Below are 26812 nucleotides of genomic sequence, written 5' to 3' on the forward strand. Positions count from 1 at the left end.
GACCCTAGTTAAAGATCTCATCCTAGAGTTATTGTGGCCCCATACACCCACTGAAGTGAGTGGGAATCTTGGAAGAATGAAGAATGGGCACAATTGCATGCTTGCCTGTGATGTTATGTTCCCCCCGCCCCTCTCATTGGCCGTTATTAACTTATTTTCTCTTAGGCATTTTTTTTTACAGTATGATGTAATGTGCATACCTAACTCTGCAATTGTGATTTGGGTTGGTGCAGAGCCTGCCTCAGGTGTGCTGATTGGGTTGCAGCATCTTCCTGATTTGTGTACATGTGCCAAAAACCTCTAGGCGGTATCCAGTTGTGTCCCTCTGTTCACAGAAGGCTCTTTAGTCCAGTGGAGGTTTCTGTGAATGGAAGTAGGAGAAGCCATTTTTTTTTAGGGTGGGGATGAAGCGTCCACTGCACCCTCCCAAAATCTACTCTGGTAGCTTGGGAAACTCCACAGAACAGTTGGGATGGAGCTACAGCAGAAAGGGGTGATCGTGAAAATCACATCCCTCATCCTTCTGCCCATTGATGTCTCTGTTGGAGGAAAGAGTCTTCTATGGTTGTGTAGACACAACTGGATACAAATCTTTGTAAAGTTGCCATTCAAGTGCAACAAGGTATACAAGCTCTCTCATAGGGATTAGTCTCTGAGTTTGGAAAGTAATGTTTAAATTTAATGTATTTGCAACTGCAGTTTCAGTACAGTAAACCTGCTGTTTTTGTGCATTTACCTGTAACTTACCTGCATTCAGGTTTACACACTTGGCAATTTTTTAAAGAAAAAGTGGAAAGGGGATGGAAAGGCGGTGGCTGTACTCAGTGATGTTCTCAAGTGTCCCAGCAAAATAGGAATACAACAGAGCATGGAGATTCTGTATATGTGGAATTTTATTTTTATAACTACTCTGGGTATTAGTAGATGCTTGTTGTTCGATTGAAACATGCATATGATCAATTTTTTAAAAAAACCTGAGTTGATTTCTTATGCATTCATGTGCATTTTTAAATTTTAGAATCTAAATGCAAAGAAACACTTCTTCATCTCGCAATGAGACTGGGGCTGATTAAACTTTCCCAGTTCCTGTTATGCCAGCCAGGTGGGACAGTTGCAATCACTCTACCTAATGAAGATGGGTTCACACCTTTGGACTTGGCTTTACAGAATGGGCACTTGAGGCTTGTTGAACTCATTTCCAGGTAAGTGGTATGCCTTCATATGAGTTTTTAATGCTATGGGCCAGATTTAACAGCTTCTATCATGTGTATAGGGACGCTTGTGGCACTGTGGGTTAAACCACAGAGCCTAGGACTTGCCGATCAGAAGGTTGGCAGTTTGAATCCCCGCGACTGGGTGAGCTCCCGTTGCTCGGTCCCTGCTCCTGCCAACCTAGCAGTTCAAAAGCATGTCAAAGTGCAAGTAGATAAATAGGTTAGGTAAGGTGGGAAGGTAAAAGGCGTTTCCGTGCACTGCTCTGGTTCGCCAGAAGCGGCTTAGTCATGCTGGCCACATGATTCAGAAGCTGTACACCAGCTCCCTCGGCCAGTAAAGCGAGATGAGCGCCACAACCCCAGAGTCGGCCACGACTGGACCTAATGGTCAGGGGTCCCTTTACCTTTACCTTTATCATGTGTATGCTTCTTTCACGTTCAACCAATACCTTGGATTGGTTGAAACAAGTATACAAATGAGAAGGGGGGCGATCCCATCCTATTGACATTTGGAAACAGGGCAGACAAAGGGGGCATCAAGGGAGAGGCAGATGAGGTTAATTTTAGGTTAATCCCCTAGCAAATGTGCTTGATTTGCACTGCATTTATTTTCACATGTTAGAGTTTTCTTATGGACACTTTCTCACCATGATACATGGATAAATGGATTGGATTTTTAAATTGCATTATCAGCTCTTAGCATCTGATGAAGCAGACCAGGCATAGGCAAACTCCGGCCCTCCAGATGTTTGGGACTACAATTCCCATCATCCCTGACCACTGGCCCTGTTAGCTAGGGATGATGGGAATTGTAGTCCCAAACATCTGTAGGGCTGGAGTTTGCCTATGCCTGAAGTAGACTCTAGTCTATAAATGGTTATGCCGATTTGACATTTCTTAGCTTTTAAGGTGCTATTAAGACCCTTTCATTTTATTGCAGCAGATTAGCATGATGTTTGCTAGCCTGTCTCACAATCTCACCCTACTGACTACTCAGTTATTACGCAGCGCTTTTGGTCACTTTATGTTGCCTCCTTCCATTTCTATCCAATCCTCTCAGCTGTTCACAAAAGACATTGGGACAGAATAGTTTTTAGGCTCCACGCAATGTATTGCTGCTGATTTGGTCTGCCACATATTTGCCTCTGTCCATTGGTAAATCGTCACATGACACTGTTAGGAAATATATACAAAACACACACGTACAAAAACAAGAAAAGTAATTTAGTTGCTCCCCCCCCCCCGCTTCAACAACATTTCTCTTTTATTTCTGGCTTTGCGCAGTACACAGTTTGTATGAGACGTTATCCATACTTTTATTTGCATGAGAAATGACTTAATTCTGTTATCACACATGTTGTTATGAATGTCTCACTTGTTTGGAACATTCAAACAATGCTGTATTCCCCCGAGACTCTCTGTTGCGCACTGCAATATGCTAATAAGCCTCCTGACTGCCAGTTCAGCTTGATTGCTGTAAATGGCAATGTTCATGTGAAAGTGAGCTGCGTCTTCTCACAAATAATAGAGAAAACCAGGCGTCAAACCTCCTATTATTTTATTCTGTTAGGGTAAAGGTCAGTTTGTGGGTTCATGGGGAAAGGTTTCCTGGTAAAACAGTGCTCGCTGTGGTTCCTTAATTCTATTTTGGCCTGAGATTTTTTTTGCCATGAATAGGTTAGGCACTGAAAAGGTGGAAGCCACGGAGAGTGAGGAGTTTCGTGCCTTTTGCATTACATGCTTCCTGAGCTTTGCACTCTTCTTTTAATCTACTGAATGTGTTGTTTTCAGGAGGCAGCCCAGCCATCCATCTGAGATTTCTAAAGTGGAGCTTGGTGAGACTGCAATCCTACAATTTGCTCATTCATCAGGAACTCTGACACTGACACTTAATCGCGCGTCAGACCATTTGCTAGAATCTGATGTTCAGCTCTTCAGGAAATATTTATGGGATAGAGCTTTTCTGCACAAGGTAAGTGCCAAAACAGCAGTACAGAGAAGTGTATTTTCTTCTCGCAGAATTTTTAAAGATTTGTTTATTCACATACGGTAGTTGAATTGCTCTTCCTTAGGTAACGGAGTGGTAGGAATTAGCTCCTGTGATTTTTTTGCACAGAGTGCTGCAGGGAACTAGGCAAAGAGACAGATTCCTTGCTGGTTTCTTCTTTGACCCAGAGACAACAGCGGTGGAGACTTCCATACCAGCTGTTATGTTAGACTTCCTGGAAAATTCGTTGACTTTTTTGGCCTTAAACTGCCAGTAGCACTTATTGCAGAGGGAAGAGAGAGCATAATGTTGGATGTTTGTCAGTCTCCACTCCTTCTCCATGCAAAGCTGGGAGAGGGAAAGCAATAACAAGCAAGCATTTCATAGCTTGTTACATAGATGCTCATTGAGAGGTTTTTGCGACACATCCTAGGCAAGTAAACAAATGGTAATTCACGAGACTGTAGCCCATTGCTTACTTACCTTTGCAACATTTTAATTGTCATATAAAATACATTAAAAACAATTGGCCTCTGTGATTTCGTGGGTTGTTTTTTTTTTGCGGCTGTTCAGAAAATTGTATCCTAAAATGATTGCAATGTATCCTCAAATCAGAATACTGTAGATGAGATTTCTGTTGTAGTCAGGTACAGTGACTTAACTGTGTGTTCTCCCTTCCTCTTGTCCCTTAGATGAGGGGAAACCCTACTTGTTGACTTGGGCCATGAGATGTGTTAACTAGTTAAGTTACAGACATGTATGTGTGGAGGCTGAACGCAATGGCCAGGGTTCTAAAGATCACTCATGATTAATCTATTGCGTAAAAGCCATAGAAAATTAATTCCCAGAGAAGTAGGTGATACTTAGGTATAAATCCTATTGATTCCAGTTGAGAGCCTGATTTTCTCTGGACTACCATATCTATCTACACTGGCACAGATCTTTCCAATTGGAAGATAAATGAAAAGCAATAAACATTTCATAATAAACAGTTCTATGAAAATAGGCTAGATGCAGAATTTTTCTTGGGTACTGTGGTAAATATTGAAACAGCTATTGACAGAGAGTATAATTGCAGCATAGCTGAAAATGTTGCTAATGGAAGGCTGAGAAGTTGGTATGCAAATTAAATAAAGCACTCTTGCCCCTCATGTAGGCAAAGTGGATAAAGTACTTTGTGTAGCATGCATATTTTAAGAAAAAGAGCTGCACTATGCCCAAGCCAGCAATATGACTTCTACAATACAGTTCAAGAAAATTAGTAGGAAATGTCTGACTGAGTCCATAGTACAAAGAATAAACAGGATGTCCTGGGCAGACAAGCAGCAAAGGCTGCTCAGAATTTGGAAGAGAGAGATGGTAAATAAACACTCATTTGGCTGCCTAAGTTTAAGAGTGCCCCTGAGAAAAAGCTGGCAGGAGAATCGGGTGAAAATGGTTTTGGGATAGAATAGGCAAAGAGGATAGGACATGAATGGGGAAATTGTAGATCTCCAGGTATTGCTGGAATACAGTTCACCCTTGAACACTGGCCATATCAGAGATATTTGGAGAACAATGCCATTTTATTGATTGATTGATTGTATGTGTCACCTCTTCGTTGCCATAGGCAATCTCAGAGGGAGGAGTGTACCAGATCCAAGCGATCTGAATCTACCCTGACTTCCAGCAAAGTACGTGTCTCAAATAAAGCACATTTTTAGCATTCCCAAATTAAGTTTCTCCCATCTTCCCAAACATTACCATTTTTTAAAAATAAGAGTAATGTGATGAGTGGCCCAGACATCCCCTGAACTATGCCAAATGAGGCCTCCTTTTAAGTAAGCAAGATCTGGGGCAACACACTTTCTCCTTTTTGCTCCTCGGAGTGAAGATGCCTGGAAAGGCTTCAAAGAGAGAGAGGCTGTTTTCAGGGCTTTATATGTAACTATGGGTGGCTGCTTCCCTCGGTTTTGAATAGAGCGCCAGTTGTGCTTTCATCCTTTTTCCTCCTCAACTTGTAAATAAACAGATTTGCACAGAAATCCTGATGAAGAGTCCAGTCTTTCCAGCCAAAAGGCAATGCTGCCTTCCAAAGGCATTAACTTTCCATCCCTCAAGGATGGAGAGACTAATGGCCTTTTGCTGGCAAATGGACAAGGGCCAATACTGCTATTGTACAAACTTCTTAACTGATTAAATTCATATCCATTCCTATGATATGAATGGGTTAATTAATTTGTGGAGCTCCTGGGGAAGCCATAGAGAACTAACAAAATTTGCAGCATCCTTGTAAAATTACTACATGCATTCTTTGGGGGGATGTTTTAAGATACTTATTTATTCATATATTTAAATTTGAAGTATATCAAAATAGGAGCTGGAATCATATTGACATAGCTTGTCTTTTTAACTACAGTGGTACCTCGGGTTACATATGCTTCAGGTTACATACGCTTCAGGTTACACACTCCACTAAGCCAGAAATAGTGCTTCAGGTTAAGAACTTTGCTTCAGGATAAGAACAGAAATCGGGCTCCGCAGTGCGGCGGCAGCAGGAGGCCCCATTAGCTAAAGTGGTGCTTCAGGTTAAGAAGAGTTTCAGGTTAAGTACGGACCTACGGAACGAATTAAGTACTTAACCCGAGGTACCACTGTATTGCAGTCTGGCTGTCATTACATGCAGTTCTCATAACATGACATTTGGCCACAGGTGAATGGCTATAGCTCAGTGTCAGAGGATCTGCTTTTCATGCAGAAGGTTCCACGTTCAGTTCCTGGCATCTTCCAGTAGGGCTAGGAAGGATTTCCTGTCTGGAGCCCTGGAGATGCACTGCCAATCAGTGTAGTCAATACTAGGCGGACTGTCAGTCTGACTCTGTAAAGGGCAGCTTCCTGTGTAAGTTCTTTTTGCTCTTAACTTCAGTGAGGTTGCTGTACCCTGGGCCTTCAGACCATGGCCATGACCTTCTGGAGCATGTTAAAAGTATTATTCTCCAAGTTTGCTTTGCGTATGTGATATTGGAGATACAGTTTGTTTTATCTAAAATGTATATAGTATGCATGCACACAATATATTTGGTTTTGTTTTGTTTCCTGTGCTTTTAAGATTTTATGGTATCTTACTGACATTTTGTTGTTACCCATCCTGAGGTCTTCGGATTAAAGGTGGGATGTGCATGTCTAAATAAATAAATAACAAGATGATTTTATTTTATTTTGAAGAATCTTCCTCCAAAGCAAGCTGAGACCTTGAAAAGAGTTCAGATGCCTTGCAATTCTACAGCTTCTGAAGAAGGTACGGGTTTTCTGTCCTTACTGTGGCATTTTCACGAATTAGGTGTGTAAAATACATTGAAATAATTTTTGTTTCATGTGCAGCCAGAAAACTGTTCAGTACATAGGCAATGTGGGGTGAAGGCAATCTCATGAGTAAATGTCAAGGTGCTTGCTGTTGAGCTGAATAGCCTTTAATAATTTGACTGCAGGATGGTTACAAGGAAGAAAGGAGAACAGCGTTATAAAGCACTTTGTGTATAGAAAAGATTTAAAAAGTCATTAAAATATACGTTCTATTGAGAAAAGTAAGCTTCCTGAAGCTGACCAGGCATTGAACGCTGTGATATAACTGATAAGATTTGTTAACTATGACCCAGTCCCAGTAGATGGGACCAACATAGGTGTCTGAGCGCAGATCATCCTAGTATATGAGCAAAAAAAGCTGTGGGACAGAGAGGGGGAGGAGAATCTCTGGCAGTTTGGCTTAGATTGGCTGCTCTCTTCTCAAACCAAAAATTGCATTTCTCATGCTGCATTTGTGGAACTGAATCTCCCGTATGTATGGAGAGAGAACTTCATGCACATACGTTCTTCCCTTCCCCTGATAGAGAAGGGGTGAGGGGTTTGATGCACCTTTGTGATTCCTTTATTTATTTATTTATTTAAATACTTGCATACACCACAATTTCATAAAAACCACCAAAGCAGTTTGCAACAATACAGTGATACCTCGGGTTAAGTACTTAATTTGTTCCAGAGATCCCTACTTAAGCTGAAACTGTTCTTAACCTGAAGCACCACTTTAGCTAATGGGGCCTCCCGCTGCTGCCGCGTTACCAGAGCACGATTTCTGTTCTCATCCTGAAGCAATGTTCTTAACCCGAGGTACTATTTCTGGGTTAGTGGAGTCTGTAACCTGAAGCGTATGTAACCTGAAGCGTATGTAACCCGAGATACCACTGTATATAAACCCACACAGTGCTTTCTTTTGGTAAAAATAAAAATGAGGTGCCGGTACTTGTACATTACTAAAAGTATTGTAGATTCCAGCACAAAATGGCTGCCACGGGCAGCAAAGGAAGAGGTGCTGGTACTCTGTACTAGGGAGAACTGTCACAAAAAAATGGCCCCCATACTGTACATATATACATAACAGTAAAAACCACATGAATATTTAAAATTACATAGCATTAGCGACCACAGAAAATGAGCCTGTTGGCAAATAAACGTTTTTGGCAAATGTTTCAAGGTGATGGTAGAAGATGCCCACTGAACCAAAGGCTTGGTTTCATGTTGATGTCAAATGAAGCTCACCAACTTGAGGGACAACCAGGGACACTCAAACAGAGCTGGGATATAAGGGACAGATTTTTGGATAAGGCAAATGGGCTCTGCTCTACACAGAAATCTGTAGATGTTATACCCTTGAATTGAAGTGTGAAGGTAGTTAGGATCTAAATATTTTGACTCTGTATTCTAGCCATCTGTAAATTCTTCAAAAATGCCAGAAGAGGGCAGAATTCCACTGATGCTATTTCAGTGTAATATATACCGTATATAGCACTTTTCCAGGTATCTTTGTTAATGAAGTTTTTGCTTCTCTAATTTTGAGGGCATATTTGTAATTTTGTGAGATTCACTCCTATCACTTCGAAACTCGATTTTCACAAAGCAGAACTGATTCCATCAAGATTCTGCGTGTTTGCCGCATTGTCATACATCAGAGTTTTTGTAGACTGATATCCACAAAATATTATAATGTAGAAACCAAGAGGGGGAAATAATTCATAGTTATTCATTTTTCATCATTGGCATAGGAATCTTCTTCACTTTACATTCCTTTAATGCAGTAGAAAAAAATTATAGGGCATATAAAGATCAGCCTGCGGATATAGACACAACACATGTTACTCAGAAGCAGGCCTTGCAGTGGGACTTAAGTTTACTTGGGTTAAGTGTCTACAGAAGGGCAGCTTTAAATGTTCTAACTAGAGATGGTCCTTCATTTGGTTTCATAAAGGAACTATTTTGGATCAAAGGAGATATGAAGCATTATTGCAGAGAGTCAGTGTAAGTTGTAAAGGAGGCTTGCCTGGCGCCTTCGTTGCATAGCTTTAGGCACCACCACCACCACCACCACCATCATTTTTAATTTGTATACCGCCTTTCTATCTTACAATACTCAATACAAGCTGAAGAAACAAAAAATGTACATCTTATAACAATCGAATGCAATACAAAAATGTGATAATAAAACATAACTTTAAAATAGACAACCTCCATCAAAAAAGTAACATTCAACAATCATTAGAATAGTATAAAATAATAATATCAACATATGAAAGCTAAACAGAAATCCACTCAACAGTTTTAATAATATCTAAACTATAATCAATAAAACAACGGCAAGCTGCAGTACATAAAAGAATACAATACACATTGAAAAGCAGAGGGTAGAGCAAGGCAAGTGGAAGGAGGCCTTGCCTGATGGAGTCTCTCCCCTCACAGTGAATATGTTTCTCTATATCCAGGCCTTTGACTGATTAACATTCTATGGCCTTTTAAATATGTTTGGGGGGCATTATTGTTTTGTTTTGTTTTTGTTTTGTTATGTATTTTGTGTTCTCATTTTGTATTATGTTGTGAACCACCCTGTGATATTCAGATGAAAGGCAGTATACAAATTTCAATGACGATGACAACAACATTGCAGGGGTGGGCAACCTGTATGGTCCATGGTTAGTGATTATGGGATGTTGTCCAGCAACATCTGTAAGGCTTCAAGGTCACCATTTCTGTGTTGTTTCTTTCTTAGAAACAACACAGAAGTAATACGCTTAGCAATTGTTTTCCCCTTATTATGAGAGTGAATCTCCCATAACTTAATCACGTCCAAAATGAGTGAGGCTGAAATTCCAGTCATACACTTTTAATTAACAAAACACTCTGTTTGCTAAATGAGTCCTTTAAGGGAGAGGAAATCTATGACAAATAGCAATTTGGTTTAGAATTTAGTCCTCAGGAAAGTATTTAGAAGAACTTAGTAAACCATTCTCTATGCATTAAAGTTTAGCATTTTGGTGCTTTTCTTGCATCCTGCCTTAGTCTGCCACCTTCAGGCTTCTGGAGGTGGGAGAGCAAAACTGAATCTGTCAGTGTTTAGGAGGGAAGCCTGAGCATAGAATAAGATAACAAGTGTTCTGTCCACTAGATATGGATGGCAGAGCAGTCTGCATTCATCCCTTGTTGGCTTGCCAGCTGGGTGTTTCTACATTGTAGAATATGATTGTTAGATGCAAATCTTCCTGTAGCAGGAGATTGCTAAGTGACTGCAGTGCCTTGAGTTCTGGGACACTATAAAAAGTCTAGTCTTTAGAAATGATGCTATTGGCTGTTGGCTCTGAGAAAAACACATTGTAGGGAAAAACTGGATACACTATCATGAGTACAGTGGTACCTCGGGTTAAGTACTTAATTCGTTCCGGAGGTCCGTTCTGAACCTGAAACTGTTCTTAACCTGAAGCACCACTTTAGCTAATGGGGCCTCCCGCTGCCGCCACGCTGCCGGAGCACGATTTCTGTTCTAATCCTGAAGCAAAGTTCTTAACCTGAAGCACTATTTCTGGGTTAGCGGAGTCTGTAACCTGAAGCATTTGTAACCTGAGGTACCTCTGTATTTAGTTTTGTTTCAAAAACATAGGCCAGGAATTTGATGTAAAATGAAGCAGTGTTAAGAATGGAGGTAGCATTCCTCTGAAGGAAAGGTACGAATGCTTTGTTACTGTGGATCAAACAAGGGCTGAAAAATCATACACAGACATGAAAACACTAAAATGATCACCTGTTTTTATAAAGCAGCACATTTCAGATATTTTTTAGAGCAGCTTTACAGGCAGAACTTCCCCCTCTTCTCCAGGTCTTTGAATTCCCAGCATTTTTCCTTGGATATTGCATAGGAAGTTGCAAAGAAGCAGTATGATTCACTTGGGCTTCCTCCCCCTGCCTGCTTTTATATAATATCTGAAAGTGTTGCTAAGAGTACCGGTATTTGTTAAAAAATGATAGATTTCCATCCCATGAAACAAGAGAAGTATAATAAAAAATGACTAAAAGAAAAAATATTTGTTTGTTTAATAAAATGTATATACCGCTTGATTGTAAATAGTGGTTTACAAAAAAAACCCACCAAACATTAAACAAGGTATCAGCGAAGTTTATTCATTTATTTTTAAAAACTCCATTTATTTTACCTACTCACATAGGTTGTAGGGTGAACAGGAGATTACACAAAATGTGCTTAAGCACAGAATATTCATGTCTCTCTTTCATAATGCTGGCACTGTCTGTGGCTGGAGGAAAATGAATTAAATATGGATTTGGTGCAGTATGTCCTTCCTTCAGAGTTTTGAAAAGGAGCCAGGAAACAAAATAATACTGTAGTCACAATTGTTCCCTGTAGTCAAAGGGAAAGAGTTAGCTTTTAAAATGTATGAAATTGCCTTCCCTTTTTTCCCCTTCAATAATAAAATCAGGATCCCATGTGTATTATAAAATGCCTGTGGCGGTCTGTGCAGTTCGACAAGTACATATTAATCCATAAGGCTAGTTTAGGGTTCAGCATGTATTTTCACAGCACGCCCCTTTAAAGGAAAAAAGAGAGCTTGTTTACAATCAGCCCATTAAAACAGCACAACAGCTTGTTGAAGAAATGTCTAGTATTTCAACCACAGGCATGCTACTTTGGGAGCTGTGCTTATATCGTAAAAGAACATTGTTAGGTCTATGTATATCCTTCTATTTCTCACTTTCATTGTGTTTGGGGGGGTGGAATCAACTTCCGCAATTGGCGACCACCAAATCCTAATGGAAGAACGGATTCTCTTTAAACAGATCCCATGGACTTTGTTTCTGAAGAGCCAGCTTTCAAAAATGAAGATTCAACGGTACAGTTCTATTATCATTTTATGAATGGCTAAATCCACGGAGGTTCTTCTACAGCACCTTCCAGGATTGAAAATGAAGATGGCTTATGCCTTCCAAACAGCAGTTCTTTCTATTCTTCTTCCAAGAGAAATATCTAAGCTGCCTGAGTAATTTCAACATTCAGCCAGACAGTATGGTTTGCTATGGGGGAAGAAGTAATTTTATTTTTATTTTTTGCCTGGGATACAAAGCTACGATAATTGTGACCAGTCATATTTTAGTTGGGCATATATGCTGCAGGAATAGCCTCTGAGAACTAGGGGCTTTTATGACTGCAGCTCTGTTCTGCAGAGACTTCTATTTATCTTGTTTTGACATAAAGTCGATGGCAATAATTTACTATGTCCAAAATCAAACGTGCTGTCTTACTGATGATGAATGCAGTTAACTCTGCTTTGTGGGAGAACTAATGAAACACAACCATCTTATTCCATGCGTCTTAGAATACGTGTCTCTGTGGAGCTGCTTTGTATTTAGTTGGACCCCCCCTCAACGGCACTCCTTTGTCTTGAAGCTCAACATATTTCCCTGTTACCTGTGACCCTTTTTCTGCTGGTGATTGCATTGCAAACAACATGTTCTGTCACTCAGCTCTAGCCCTTTATTTTCTGTAAGAGTGCCTTGCCTTCAGTGGTGGCTGGTGGGGCAGAAGGCAGGGAGCCCAGACGGTAGATTGAGACAGAGCCAATGGCAGGTTGAGCCAATTAATTCTAGTTCCATCTTCCATCCTCTTCCTTGCTGAGTTCTACAAGGGCAACACTGTGATAAAGGAAGGCAAGCAGGCAGGGACTGGCTTAGGGGAGACTGGTTGGTGGGGCAGTACCAGACTTGCCCTATTGGACCAGCCTTCACAGCTTGCATTTATGGTTATTTGATGGTGGCCCCTAGTTAACCAGAACAGATATCTCCAGCAGGCCTAACTATGGGCTGGATTCTGGCCAATGTGTTTGCATCTGACATGGGAGTGAGCGGCTCATAGGAGAGCTCCCATGTCTTTAAATCACACTGGGGAATGAATTAGACTACACGGGGAACAGATGGCTCTGATGTTCTGTGGTCTGCTTTGATTTTGTTTTCTTTTGGAAAGTAAATTATAGGTTGTTCACCTAAAAGCTTTTGGATGTGTTTTTTCTTTCTCTGATGCCTGTAAAAGAAAAGAGCTGGTCAATGTCACCCCTCCCCCAGTGACAGCCCCCTGCATCATTTGAAATAAAAAATTCCCAGTGGCCCAGAATAATGGTTGAAGCCCTGATTTTTGCTGTTTGGGAAAATTAGGAGCTTACTAAGACAGACGGTCGTCTTTTATTCTTTGTGGGTGGTTTTGCATGACATTTAAAAAAAAAAATAACAATGAGCGTTTTTGAAATACAGTGAGTGTTTTTTGAAAAAGACATTGCATTCTGAAATTTTCCAAGCTTGGAACAAAATCTATTTCCCATTTGTTTTGTAGTTTTACAGAGATCATGTGATTCAGCCAAGTGAAAATGAAGATGATGTAGGTAAGGAACAGCTGTGTTTTTTTCAGCCCTCCCCACCCCAATGCCTTATAATCTTCTGGTTATCACTGAGCAGGAATTTCTCTCTGGTGACAAGGAGTTGCACTACAGAGACCTGTCTCCCTTCTCTGTCTCTCTCCCACTTTTTTCAGCTGCCTTAAAGGACCAGTACCTTGCTCTATGTTTCTGGGCTGACCACCAGGGGGAAGGTGGTGTGTCTCTGAGCCTCTTCATGTTCCGACTTCCAGTCTCCATTGTTTTCTTTCCTGGTTCAAAGTGGAGGCAGCAGGGAGGCCGGCTCTGTCCTCAGCTCTGCTTGCAAGACAGAAATCATTTGGGAAATAAGGTGCTCGAACAGAGCATGAGCTTATGGATGCTAATTAGTAGTTCTGTGCAAACTCACATTTAAGCATGTAAGATTAGACCATTGTTTTTTTTGTTTGTTTAAACTATTCTCAGTCACAAGAGACCAGCGTCGTATTAAGCAACATATTAATGACTCATTTCAAATATTAACATAAATGCTCGTTTACAAATTTTTCAGTTTTGAGAGATCAGATTCATTGAAGGTATAATATATTTGCAAATTTGTGTCTCCTTCTGAGGCAGAATGGGAAGGTTTCTCTGCCTGCAGAAGCCTTGCCTACTGGGGTTGCATGGCAACGGCAGCAGGGGTGGGTGGGGGCACTGCTCCTCAGGATTCTACCACCTAAGGCGGATGCTGCAGTCCACCTCATGGCATAGCTGTCAATCGTCCCTTATTTGGCGGGAAGGTCCCTTATCCTAGCGCTGTGTCCCACTGCTGTCCCTTATTGATGATGTCCCTTAAATTGCCTGGGTTTCAAAGGAAGCAGCTCCTCTCCCTCCCTCCCTCCCAGCCAGGGAGGAGGGAGGCTCCAACTGTGTTGCTTGGCTTCGTTGCTCACCCAATAAGGAGTCTAAGAATGACTGGGGGGGTGGAGCTTTCATGCCTTGTGCTGATCAAATCGGCCGTGTTGCCTAGGGATTCGCCTTTGCTCAGCGCTTCCCAGCGGAGAGGTGACGGTGGTTTCCCTTGCTGCATCCCCTTTGCTGGGTTGCTGGCTGTGGGATCCACCGCTTGAGGCTTCGTTTGGCTGCTGGCTGGGCTTTCTGCCTTTGGCTTGGAGGGGCTCAGAAGTTGAACATACCTGTGCTCGGAAAATCCCTTATTTTGGCTGCTGATCCCTTATTTTCGAGGTTGCTGGTCCCTTATTTTCAAATCTGTGAGCTGACAGCTATGCCTCATGGGCAGGCCGGCCATGGTAAGGCCTGACACAGAGGGGAAGAGTTGTCTCCTAACAACGCTCCATCACTGGACTCATCTGGTGCAGGCAGCGCAGAAGGCAGTGTGTAGAAGTTCTTAAAAGTAACTGAGCTGTTGCAAAGGGGTAGGGCATGGTGATGATTTATTTGTAATGGAAAATATGCCGCACATCTTTTAAACTGAGTTGTTCCTTAATAAAAGATGAATGCTGCAGTATTATCACACCAAATAGCTTGACGTTTTTTTAAAAAAACAGCATTGTTTTGGGTTTCTTTCTTTCTTTGGGCATTGTTATATAAATAAGCATAATTGTTTTGGCAAGCAAAGAGCACAGCGGGCGACAGGACTGGGGGGGAAATGAAAAGATGACAATAATCAGGGGAAAGGAATGAGGAAAATGAGAGATAATGGCATCAGGGGAATGTCCAGAGAAAAAGGAACAAGAGAAATAAATAAACTAGGGAGGGATAGGACAAAGTATCTGTGTCTATGTCATAAAATTAATATTACAAGTCAAGTTGTTATAAATTGTAAAGCTGATAAGGCTCTCCTCTTCTTCTGCATTACTGTCTCACTTAACAAAACATCTTTTGATTAGAAGGAATTAGAAAGAATATTAGGAATTGAAGGCATCTTTTGAAAAGCTTGTCAAGATCTCTTCCATTGGATTAACAGTCTGCTGTTATGACCTTCCATCGCAGACAACAGCAAGACTTTTCTGCCAAAAGGAAACTCTTTATACAAGGAGGGCACTATTCGTTTATACAAATGCAAGAAGCCCCTTTTGTTTTACTTCAGGTCCTTTATTTTAAGGGTTGTTTTCCTCCTATGTAGGGATCTGGAATAAGACACAACTTTTCAAAAAATGGCCTCAGGCAGCAAAAGATCTTGAGCTAGCTCTGCAAAACAGGAACGCTCTTATGATCTCTGATTGTCGCAGCGACATCACTGCCTGTAGTTTGTTGCCACATTGTTATGCCATTACACAATGCAGGAAGTTATGTTCTGTAAAGAATCAAGTTATAAACGTACAATTGTTTTAGTGACATATCTTTGCTTTTACTCATATATGGAAAGTTGTAGCTCAGTAGTAGAAAAATCTGCTTTGTACACAGAAGGCCCTAGATTCAATCCCTGGCAACTCCAGGCACGACTGGAAATGCCCCCCTTCTGAAACCCTGAAGAGCCACTGCCAATCGGTGTAGATCAGAGGTGGGCAACATCCAGCCTATGGGCCAACCTTGACTCGCCAGGGAGTCAAAATAGGCCTGTGGGAACATTTTGTCCAAACTGCTCCCACTTGCCCGTCTGTTGATGTCACCTGTGACACCAGCTGATGAGTAGGAGAATAGAGTTAATTCCTGCATCAGCTGTACATCCCCTTTTTCTCACCAAGGAACAGGCATTCGCAGCCAAGGCAGCAAGATTACATTCCCATGCATCAGCAGAGGAGCAAGGCTTAAACCTTGTTCAGTTCAGCAGGATTCCATGCAAACCCCTTCATGATTGTTGCAAATCCATAACTACAGAATAAGACGGTATCTTGTGTGGGGCCTTTTTCGTAAGGGCTCTGCAGAGACCGAGGGAAAAGAGAAGGCATTGGTTTCTGATTTAATTCACTGAAATGAGCAAAGTGTGAATATTGCTCTTAATTGATGTATTAGGAAACTTTCTTCCATTTTTTCCCCTTTTACCTATAACACACTTTAGGTGAGATTTTTCTGTTCTGTGGTTCCATTATACATTGAATTGCATTGATCTCTTCATCGGAATTGCTTCCTGCCATGAATAGTTCTGTGTAGGATAGGTCATGTTGCTCAGTGTTGACTACTCTTCCATGCACTTGTGTGGCTCTTTGGTCTAAACCACAGAGCCTCTGGGGCTTGCTGATTGGAAAGTCGGCAGTTCGAATCCCTGCGATGGGGTGAGCTCCTGTTGCTCTGTCCCATCTCCTGCCAACCCAGCAGTTCAAAAGCACACCAGTGCAAGTAGATAAATAGGTACCGCTGCAGTGGAAAGGTAAACAGCATTTCTGTGCACTCTGGTTTCCGTCACTGTGTTTTGTTGCACCAGAAGGTGTTTAGTCATGCTGGCCACATGACCTGGAAAGCTGTCTTTGGTCAAATGCCGGCTCCCTCGGCCTGAAAGCAGAGATGAGCGCTGCAACCCCATAGTCGCCTTTGACTGGACTTAACTGTCCAGGAGCGCTTTACTTTTACCGTTCTTCCTTGCAGCAACTCTTCAGAATCTTTCACACCAGCTGCATCTTAGAAATGGCAGGGCTTGATCCCTGGGGACCTCTGCATGCAAAGTTCATGATTTGCCACTGAGCTATGGTCAGTGCTTCTTTGGTGTGTGCTTTCTGAGGCCCAGATGTGAGGTGAGATGATGATACATTGAACTGCATCCATTTAGAACTGAGATAGCCAGTGAGGTGCCCTGCAGATGTTTCAGACTACAACTCCCATCCACCCCAGCCAGGATAGCCGATGGTCAATAGTGTTGCAGTCCATAACATGTGGAGGGCACCATGATTTCTACCCCTGGTAATAGATTGTGGGTAGGGAATGTAGCTAACAGAGTGGCTGAGCAAGAACTCTTTCCCCTGTTGAACTAGTTTAGCTTGCAGAGAGTTGGGTAGCATTCACAATGGACAACCTCACAATGGCATTTCTGCAGTATTGGAAAATAGGAAATTGCCTTATATTGAGTAAGAATATTGATCTGCCTAACTCAGTGTCATCTGTGCAGATAGCAGTGGTATCAGACAGGAGCCTTTCCCAGCCAGGGAATGACCGTGGGACATTCTGCATGCAGATCATATGCTCTGTACCACTGAGCTATGGCCCTTTCCTAGGAAGATCTAGAGGCCAGAGATTGGATAGTGGCTTGATTTACTACTAACTTTTATCTAAGTGCTTGAGACTAGGTGTTGTGGAAGATTGCACAATAACAGTATAATAAGAGCAATATGTTTTTAAAAGAAAAAATGACTTCCGTCTCCCGTCCTAACCTAAGGCTGAAGATGTATGCACAATACCTATTTTCAAAGTTGCAAAAGTTTGTTTTACCTGGAAAAACATTCATTTTCCATTTTTTAAAAAATTTAAAATGTGTTAATGTGAAGTATCTGCTGAAAAATAAGGAAGGCTGGGGGAGCACATAGTTTTAGATAATAGCAGCCTGGCATACAGAGTTACATTGTTCAAGTGACCTGGCAGCTGATGTTTTTTATTTTGCTGAGCTCCCTGGCTTGTATTACCGAGGAGGTGAGAGATTCTGCCGACCACAGCTTGCACTCCAGAAGATAAAAAGCACCGAGGCCAAATTTTTGGCATGCTTCATGGTGTGACCAGGGTAGCAGCAGAAAACTTAAAGGATTGTGTCTTTTGAGTTTTTTGGTTTCCTCAGTAATTCTAGTTTAATCGCTCAGCACTCTGAGCTATTCAACAGAATGGTCTGCTGCACTTTGTGAACCTCTGGGGTGGCAATGAAATTTGTGGAAACTCATGGTTTCAGTATTGTATTTTCTTACCTTTATTTCCTACCCGTGATACAAAAAACTAAATCTACTTCCCTTTTCCTCGAGTAAATCAGTTAATCCGTTTTAAAATGTTATGGGTTTCCCTGTCCCCACTCCACACAGAAGTCCTGTGTCATCCTTACACAAATGAAATACTTGTTTACTTCTCATTTGGTTTGGAAGAGAGTTTTAGGCTGCAGCTCTAACCAAGAGCTACTCAGAAATGGGTTACACTGAATTCGGCGAGGCTTACTGCCAGGTAACTGGAGTTAAAACTGCAAACTTAGATAGCTGTCCCTCAGTCCAGATAGTGTGGAAAGTTGTTTTGTAGAACAAGACTGGGAACAGATGGCTGAAAAGGGGCTTACAACAGGCCATTTCCATGGTTTCCTTTAGGGTATAGGGCAGAGCTAGCAAGCCAAGAGGAATCTTTATGTGTGTGGCTTATCTTAATGCAGTGAGTTTGCAATTGGCAAGCAGCAGAGCAAAATAGGCTTGTTGAGCGCAGGCTCCTGCTCTGTCTGTGCCAAGAGTCTTTCTGTAGCACATTTATTTCAATGTATGTTGATACCCCCTTCCCCACATGGAGATGTTGACACCTGCATTTGTGCTATTCTGATTTCATCTTTCGCCCTCTTACACACTGGTCCTGTTTCAGAGTTATTAATGGAATTGGCTCTGGAGCTTCCAAGTCCTGACATGCTTATATTTTCAAAACAATGAAAACTGTTTTAAAATCCAGAATGTTAGAGTGGAGTTTGTGAATCTTATGCTGTACTATATATAAAATAATCAATACGGGGAGTTGGGTTGCGAGAAAGCAAGTTTTGGATTGCAGAGAGACATGAGAAAATGCTCTTTTATTGTCTGAAAATTTATGGTTATGCAAGCGTAAACAGAGCTTAAAGAAATTATTTCCAAGAAAAATATTAAGTGGGCACTTTATGTTCTCTCTTTTCTTGGCTTCCTTCAAACCTCAACGCTGAAGAAAAAAGAGGTGAGTAAAAGATGAAGAAAGTGTAGCCATGCACAGTTTGGGTTCCCAGAACTTTACTAAAAACAACTTCAGGAGCGTTGCATAAAGAATCCTTTTAGTCAGATAATTCAGTGCACTTCTTTGCCAGGCTTTCATTCCCTCTCTCCTTCCATCACATAGGTGAAAATACCCTGAATGAGAATGTATGGGAAATAGATAATCCATAGTTCTGATGATCTCGTAAAATAATGGAAATTAGCCTCCTTCCCTCTCAGTCATTCCTTTGTGTCAACTTCGTAGTTTAGCACTAACCAGGGTTTGCTGCTATGATTAGTGTTTGCCCTCTAAACCAGAATTGTAAGCCAGGCTTTGAAATGGGCTTCTAGTTCTAACTTACAGGACAAATGTTAACCATGGTTTGCAGCAAACACTGGTTAGCACTAAGCTGCAAACTGAAAGTGGAGGTACATTTTGAGAGAGGAATTGAGGCTCATTTTAAAACCTGGACTTGGAGGGTCATCTGAGCGGTTTTCCTGTTGTTGGAAATAGCAAAATGCACATAATGAGGCTAAATCAGAGCTGGAACTACAGGGAACCGGTCTGAACTAGAGACTGGATCGCTTATGCAACTGTGCCCTTAATTCATGCTGAGAATATTATGTAACCGCAGTGGAATATGCCAAGGCTTGTTCGCAGGATGTCTAGTTAATCTTGAGTTTGTTGAATAGAATCAGAGAGTGACAATAATTGACGCAGCCCTGAAAATCATCTAGTCCACTCTGAAACTCTGCCGCAAGGCACGATCCTCCACGCTGCACATTTAACAACATTGTGCACTTAATTCCACAGATTTACTGATTTAATATTTAATGCTGTAACCTACCTTCTCACCCTGCCTTCTCAAGGTGTTGCTCAGTAATGGTGCGGCTTATTCTGATAATGCAACCAGCAAGAGAGTGGAGGAAGGAAGGTGCTCTGTGTTTTTAAAAAAAATCCTGCCTGGAACAAGAAATTATTTGAGCACAATATTTGTTAACTTGGACCAGAGTGTTCTTGCCATGATTCCTTTAAAGTAGGAGTGGGGGACCTCCAGCCCACAGGCCACACTTGGCTCACCAGATCTCCATTTGGCCTATGAGACCATTTTCAGGAAGCCAGGCTTATTTGTCCTACACTGTGGGTTAAATCACAGAGCCTAGGACTTGCTGATCAGAAGGTCGGCGGTTCAAATCCCCACGATGGGGTGAGCTCCCATTGCTCGATCCCTGCTCCTGCCCACCTAGCAGTTCGAAAGCACGTCAAAGTGCAAGTAGATAAATAGGTACCGCTCCGGCGGGAAGGTAAATGGTGTTTCCGTGCGCTGCTCTGGTTGCCAGAAGCGGCTTAGTCATGCTGACCACATGACCCAGAAGCTGTACGCCGGCTCCCTCGGCCAATAAAGCGAGATGAGCGCCACAACCCCAGAGTCGTCCGAGACTGGACCTAATGTTCAGGGGTCCCTTTACCTTACAAGTCAGCTGATGGGTGGTTGGAGTATGCCTTGTGGAAGGAGGGGAATCCAGAGCACAGCGCTGAGAGGGATAGGTGAAGTCCTACCCCCCCAGGCCCTCAGAGCACATAATCACCTGACATCACTACAAGTAGGAATGAACTTTGTTGAGAAAACCATACTGATTGGGACACACAGAATTTATAAAATTCTGGGATTAACAATGGGAACAGTTAACTCCCATCATTTCATTATTAACATCGGCTCTATGCTCCATTTAAATAGGAAAAGGCCTGAATATGATATGTGAGGGTGGGGCAATATATGTTTATGGATTTAGTTATAGAAGGTAGACGTAATTATATAATGTAAAATGTAACATGGATTAATTGCTCCCTGCCATCCCTCTCCAAGTATTTACAAATTGCAAGTCAAGTTCAGGAAACTATAAATCAATTTTGACCTGGCTAGAAGATCTGAGTAGCTCCTATTACTTCCCTTTGCAAGTAAAGAATATTTTGATGGAGATTGTGTTTACAGGCAAAAAGACAAAAGAGGAAAGGATTGGCAAGTGGTGGTTTTGAGCTTGCTGTGGATGTACTTTGGTGAAACTGGGCCAAGGAGTAGACAACTTTTACAAATAGCTGTGTCAATGGCTGTATGCTCTTTCTGGGATTTGTTAGATTGTGTCGGCTAGAGATGTACTCAAACCAGTGCATATTTTATACAGTACACGTATCATAGACTTAGAGCAAGGCTGAGTTTATATTACAGGAACATTGTTAGAAAGATCAAAGACATAGTGGGGCACAGTATGCAATTAAAACTCTCCAGCAAATCTCTTTGGTTACCTGAAGCCCTATGTTCTGAAAATACATAAAACTCCGAGCAAGTTGCTGATAACAGCACGTATTCTTTTAGCAGTGTATGGGGTGGGGGTGGGGGGAGGAAAGTTTTACCTACAATAGAAGAATACTTGTACGGAGTCTGGCAAGCTATGTTAATGAATAAGCTGACCTTTCGGCAAAGCATCCATGGGAAGGAACAAAACCGACGGGATACTCAGTTGATCAGTGGAGACCATTTACTATATTCTGCTAGAACCAAATAGTCTCAATGCCAACAAAAATGTTGGAGATGTATTGTCAAAAGAGTACTATTTTCGGTAACAAGGTTTTTTGTTTTGATACATTATATCTGTTGTTTTGCAATATTTTCTAAAAAAATATGTTTCAATAAAAGATTCATTCTTCCCTGAAGGGAGCAAGGTAGATTATTATGTTGTTGTTGTTTAGTCGTTTAGTCATGTCCGACTCTTTGTGACCCCATGGACCAGAGCACACCAGGCCCTCCTGTCTTCCACTGCCTCTCGCAGTTTGGTCAAACTCATGCTGGTAGCTTCGAGAACACTGTCCAACCATCTCGTCCTCTGTCGTCCCCTTCTCCTTGTGCCCTCCATCTTTCCCAACATCAGGGTCTTTTCCAGGGAGTTTTCTCTTCTCATGAGGTGGCCAAAGTATTGGAGCCTCAGCTTCACGATCTGTCCTTCCAGTGAGCACTCAGGGCTGATTTCCTTAAGAATGGATAGGTTTGATCTTCTTGCAGTCCATGGGACTCTCAAGAGTCTCCTCCAGCACCATAATTATTATAGGATTATTAGATTATTGTTATAAGATTATTATAGGATTGGTCAAATTGATGGAGTATAAGGCTACTGCCATTATGGCTGTGCTTTGCCTCCACTGTCAGGTGGCTCAGAGAATGGCCTGAAGGTGCATTTAGTGAACCTGTGAAAAACAAGCAGAGCGAACTGAGACAATTAAAACTATTTTAAAAAATCAATTTTATGTAATAATAACCGTTTTTAACACAGATTTTAATTCCTGCCCAACCACTGTATAATTCCATCTTTTTAACTGTATCTGAATTATTTGATACCAGCGAATGTTTCACTGATCTGTTAACAATATGCAAGTTGGGGAATCCTTTGATGCATTATGGCCCCTGCATATCTTGGTGGTTGTAAAAATAATTGATGTGGGGTAGAGGAATGTTAACAAGTTCATATGCCACCTTCTTTTCTGAATTGACCCCCCTATGCACATTCTCCTCCCTGTTAGGCGGAACACAAAAATGCACACAACGTGAGGTGACTTTCCGTGGACTTTGGTTAAAAACAATAACAAGCAGTGGACTTGTTAGTTTTGTGTCTGCTTTTGTGTTTCCACATTCAAACCATTTAAAAAAAAAACAAACCCAAAACAAAACATGCAGTTTGTGTAGCGTTAACGATGGGGGAGGGGTAATGAGTTTCTGCTGAATACTAATTGCTGATGAGTTGTTCAGGGAGACTGCGGTAAGAATGGGAGACTTGTTGTAAATTAGTCACTAGCTCTATTGTAGACTGCTGGGAGGGCAGGCCAGTTCTGTAAAGGTGCCAACCTTACCAAAATCTTTCGGGTTCACTGTCAAACTGAGAGTCACTGTGAACAGAAAGCAATCGTTTTCACGGCATGCATTTTTAGAAAAAGAATGTCTCAGGTGGGTCCTCTGTCCTTGTAATAATAAGAGGGAACTACGGTATGCCCCCTCTTTAAATTTAGGAAGGATAAAAATTCCATCATTTAGCTGCTGCTTCACCCACAAATGTCTCCGATCTACCAATGCTATAAATTCCAAAGGGAAATTGTTATGTGTGTGGCAGGAACAGAAGCCAGGGAAAACTGGCTGACTGTAGATTTTGCCTTTGGACTTCATTGATTCTATATAAACCTCAAGGCTTAAAATAATTTTACATACTGCAAACCAAATACAGGTTAACATTTTAATATAAAGAAAAGCCTCTGTCTTTTGTTATCTATTTGAGAGAGAGAGTCCGAGAGAGAGTTCTCCTTCTCTGGCAACTCAGATTATTCTTCATTTACATTTGGAAAATGAAAAGGTGAGTTAATGATTCATTGGCACACAGTGACCTTTCCTATAACTGCAGTCCAGGATGCAGTAGCCCCACTGCAGGCTGTTCAGATTTTAACTTGGCTGTGTCTGCCTTAATATTTGCCCACGTACTTGACGCTTGCAGAGAACAGACCCCAGCTGCCTCTCTTTCTTTCTTTCTTGGTTTAGTGGGCAATTTGATCCTTCCTTCTTGGGTCTTTTTATTTTCTGTTACTTGACTTGCTGCTCAACACAACAGCAGCAGCACTCTCTAAAGAGGTGTTTGCTTAGCCAAAATAAAAGTAAAAAATGGACTCGGATTCTGATGCACCTTTTAATTACTCTTGGCCATCCTTACCTAAAATGAGAATTAGAAAACGGACATCCAGACCAAAAGGTAGACAAAATCTTCTTTACTTATTAATTTACTTATCTCTTAACTCTTCTTGCTGGTTCATTTTGTTGTTAGTCACACGTAGGTGGGTATAAAGAATTTAGCATTTTTCCTTTTCAGAAAAGGCATTGAGAGATTGTGTCACAGATACAAATTGGTTTGAAGAATAAAATACCTCTATTCTTATGAATGTATGGATGCTCTTTGCTTCATTTCCCAGCACGTAAATGAATTGGTTTTCTGCTAGTTCTTTAGCTTCTTATATTTCTGCTATGCATGCACTCTGAGCATAAACATATTTATTTGGAAGGAACTTTCCACAGTTTCAGTGGAACTTATTTTAAAGTAAGCAGTTTTGAACAAAGAAACCAAAAACAAAACATTTGCCAGAAGTCTTAGGAAAGGATGTTCCATACAGATACAATTTGTGAAAAGCTCTCTATATGTGACTTTTTGTTTTAACTATTCATTGTGTTGCATACAGGGTTTGCTATAAAGAGAGCTCACCTAATTTTCAGAATACCTAATACATGAAACAATCAATGTATTCTCTCTTTCTGTCTCTCTGGTGGCTGCTTTCTTTGGGGAAATGTACTTGGAAATTTGGGTTCTAGATTGTTGTAACTCAAGTATTTTGCATAGAAATAATGACAATTGTATAGGAAGATGTATTTCTGAAAGCTGATAAATACCAAAATACCTTATGAAAAGCCTACTTTACTGTGATAGAATGAGAAGTTAGAAATGAAGAGTTCAAACTCTTGGGGATTTTTTATAAAGTAAGATTAAGAAGAAAGCAACCCCCACACCCATGCATAAATATGTTGTGTAAATATATTTGTTACAGTGAATAAACTTTGAATGTTGACCTTCACATGTGAATGTTAGCATAGATTAAAAAGTCACTGACAAAAACATAATGTTATTTTAGTTAGATGCTGTAGCTTCTGTCTCCATCAGAAACATGAAGGTTCTACTGGCCAAACTAGGTATGACCTTGATTGATCAAGAGATCCAGAGCTGGATTTCCCAAGCGTTTTGCAAGGGCAAATGCAGCTCTCTGTGAGAGAGAGATTTGAACTGGGCCATGGTGCTGGCAGGTTTTATCTCCTGGCTACCCAACCCATACAACATTCATCCCATTATGGGAAACTAACAAGTACCAACATATCAACTCTGAATGTGGATATGGAAAATAATGGGAAGATGCAACATGTACTGTGGCTGCTGCTGCTGCTGGGGTGGGAGGTTCCTACCCAGAATAGCAGTTTGGGGGTTTGTATATATGTATGTTTTGCAGCGGGACGTAACAATGGGCTAGAGTATAAGTGAACAAAGGCGTCTTCTTCAACTGCATGTCTGCTGGCAGTTCTTGGGATCCAACCCATAAATTCTGTAGCTTCACCTTGGTTTAGCCACAGCACACCCCAATTAATAGATACACCAAGCAGCAGATAATCTTGCCTGTATAGATGGTCAGCTCACACTCACTTGTAAGGAGGTGGGGCTGCAAAAATAGTTTACCCAGGTTGTGTGCGGGATGTATAAGGCAAGAGACCTGGAAAGAAAGAGATTTGCATTTGGACAGAGAGCAAAAAACCCAGCATGAAGTCATTGGAGGTGTCTGGCCAAAGCACATGGGGTTTGCCTGTTGCTCTGAAATTGAATCTGGTATTAGGGGATATCACTTTTTTTTTTTTTTTGCAAATTTCTTCAGTGAGGGGTCTTGAAAATACAATTTTGGGTTTGGGGAATTCAAATCTGTGATTATTTTTGTGATTAGAAAACATCCAGCTTGGTAAATCTACGTTTGACTAAAAACATATCAACTGTTGTTGGAGGAAAAAAATTACCTTATGAAAATGTCAGGCAATGCTATAAAAATTTTAAGATTCTCTGCATAAAACATATCCCACTAAACGTATACCATTACCTTGTAATAATAAAACATTAATGCCATCAGTTAATAAGAAATTTAAACAAGATGTTTAATTAAGTCTTGCTTTAATTCATTCTTGGACAGCAGCCGCCGACTTGCTTCTTGGCCTCTGATGTAGCCTTGATTTTTCTCATGCCTGCTGCCTCTGTGACTTGTTTCACACACACCTCTATAGTCTGAGCATGACAGGGTCACCATTGAACTTGCATGGCTCATCAATGAACTTCTTTCCTTCCAGTATAGTAAGTTTACATGCCAAAGGAAATTTATAAAGCCCGTCAGATTAGTCTGTCAGCTGTAACAGGGATGAGGTACTGGGGTTGATGGAAGGCGTCTTTTTTGGACGTACGGAAAGATATCCCAGTGTGTCATCATCTCCATCAACAATGTTTTGGATACCAGCTCTCCTCCCTTCACTGTTATCTTAACACAGTAGTGTCTGGATTATCATTTTGTTGAATGCATACCATGCTGAGTGCTGGATGCTTGGTAAAACAGCATCCATTGCGGCCTTCTTTTGGAGCCTAATTTACCACAGCTGAAACAAGATGTGGTGTGAGCCGTCTGCCCAATAGTGTTTTACTTTGATGTTGAACCATCAGGGGTAGTACACATAAATTATGTATTCCACTATTGGTCTTAGGTCATTAAGGGTTTTGTGTTTAAGGCTGTGTTTCGAAACCCATATGTTTGCTGCTGTGAACCACCTTGAATAGCTCACTGTGCCATTTTCCTGTCCTTATGGCCTGTGTGATATGATCCCATACACTTGATCAGTAGAGAGATCCTTTACAACACTGTCACTCAGTGAAGTAAGATTTCAGAAGGATTTGGGGGAGAAGAAGTCCTGTTGGCCAAGTGGAAATCCTTCCACTGATGGAATGTGGTAATTGAATTTACTATGAAGTTGGAAAATAGCTGAAAAGCATGTGGAGGAGGGTCTGGCAGAGAGGGCAGTGAATGATGGCATGACGAGGTTGGGTCAGGCTGGTGAAGTCCCCTTCAGAGCCTCAAGGCACTTGACTGGGGGCTCCACCTCTTCAACTGCTAGACCCAGGCGTGCAAGCAAGAGAAGATCAGCCTAACCCTAATTGGATGTCAGTGCCTATTAATAACTCACCTATGCTTTGGGCATTCTCAAACTGATTTCCTTCTTCTACCATGTTCCTCTACTCATCTTCTCTCATGTGTCCTGTGCTTGAGCTTGGAAGCCTCAGGATAGCGCCTGCGTATTATTTTGAGTTATGCCCAGCACTTCATTAATTTTGGCACTCTAGAAATAATAACAGTTCTCTTAAAAAGCAAAATGGTATCTGTAAGGCTGTCCTAGAGCT

At 41.4% G+C, this 26812-nt stretch overlaps 1 protein-coding gene across 3 annotated transcripts in view; it reads left to right on the top strand.

Annotated features, from left to right (window-relative positions):
- ARHGEF28 (Rho guanine nucleotide exchange factor 28) overlaps positions 1-26812 on the top strand; it is a 129750-nt gene that overhangs the window by 42247 nt on the left and 60691 nt on the right. For all 3 annotated transcript variants that reach the window (XM_083465146.1, XM_083465147.1, XM_083465148.1), the window contains exons 5-9: positions 1019-1202; positions 3006-3186; positions 6406-6478; positions 11350-11402; positions 12893-12941. In XM_083465146.1, coding sequence (XP_083321272.1) covers positions 1019-1202; positions 3006-3186; positions 6406-6478; positions 11350-11402; positions 12893-12941 — 540 coding nt within the window. The remainder of the gene's footprint in view (positions 1-1018; positions 1203-3005; positions 3187-6405; positions 6479-11349; positions 11403-12892; positions 12942-26812) is intronic.

The sequence above is a fragment of the Podarcis liolepis genome (assembly GCF_965112155.1).
Source record: "Podarcis liolepis genome assembly, chromosome: 11".
Taxonomy (NCBI): Eukaryota; Metazoa; Chordata; class Lepidosauria; order Squamata; family Lacertidae; genus Podarcis; species Podarcis liolepis.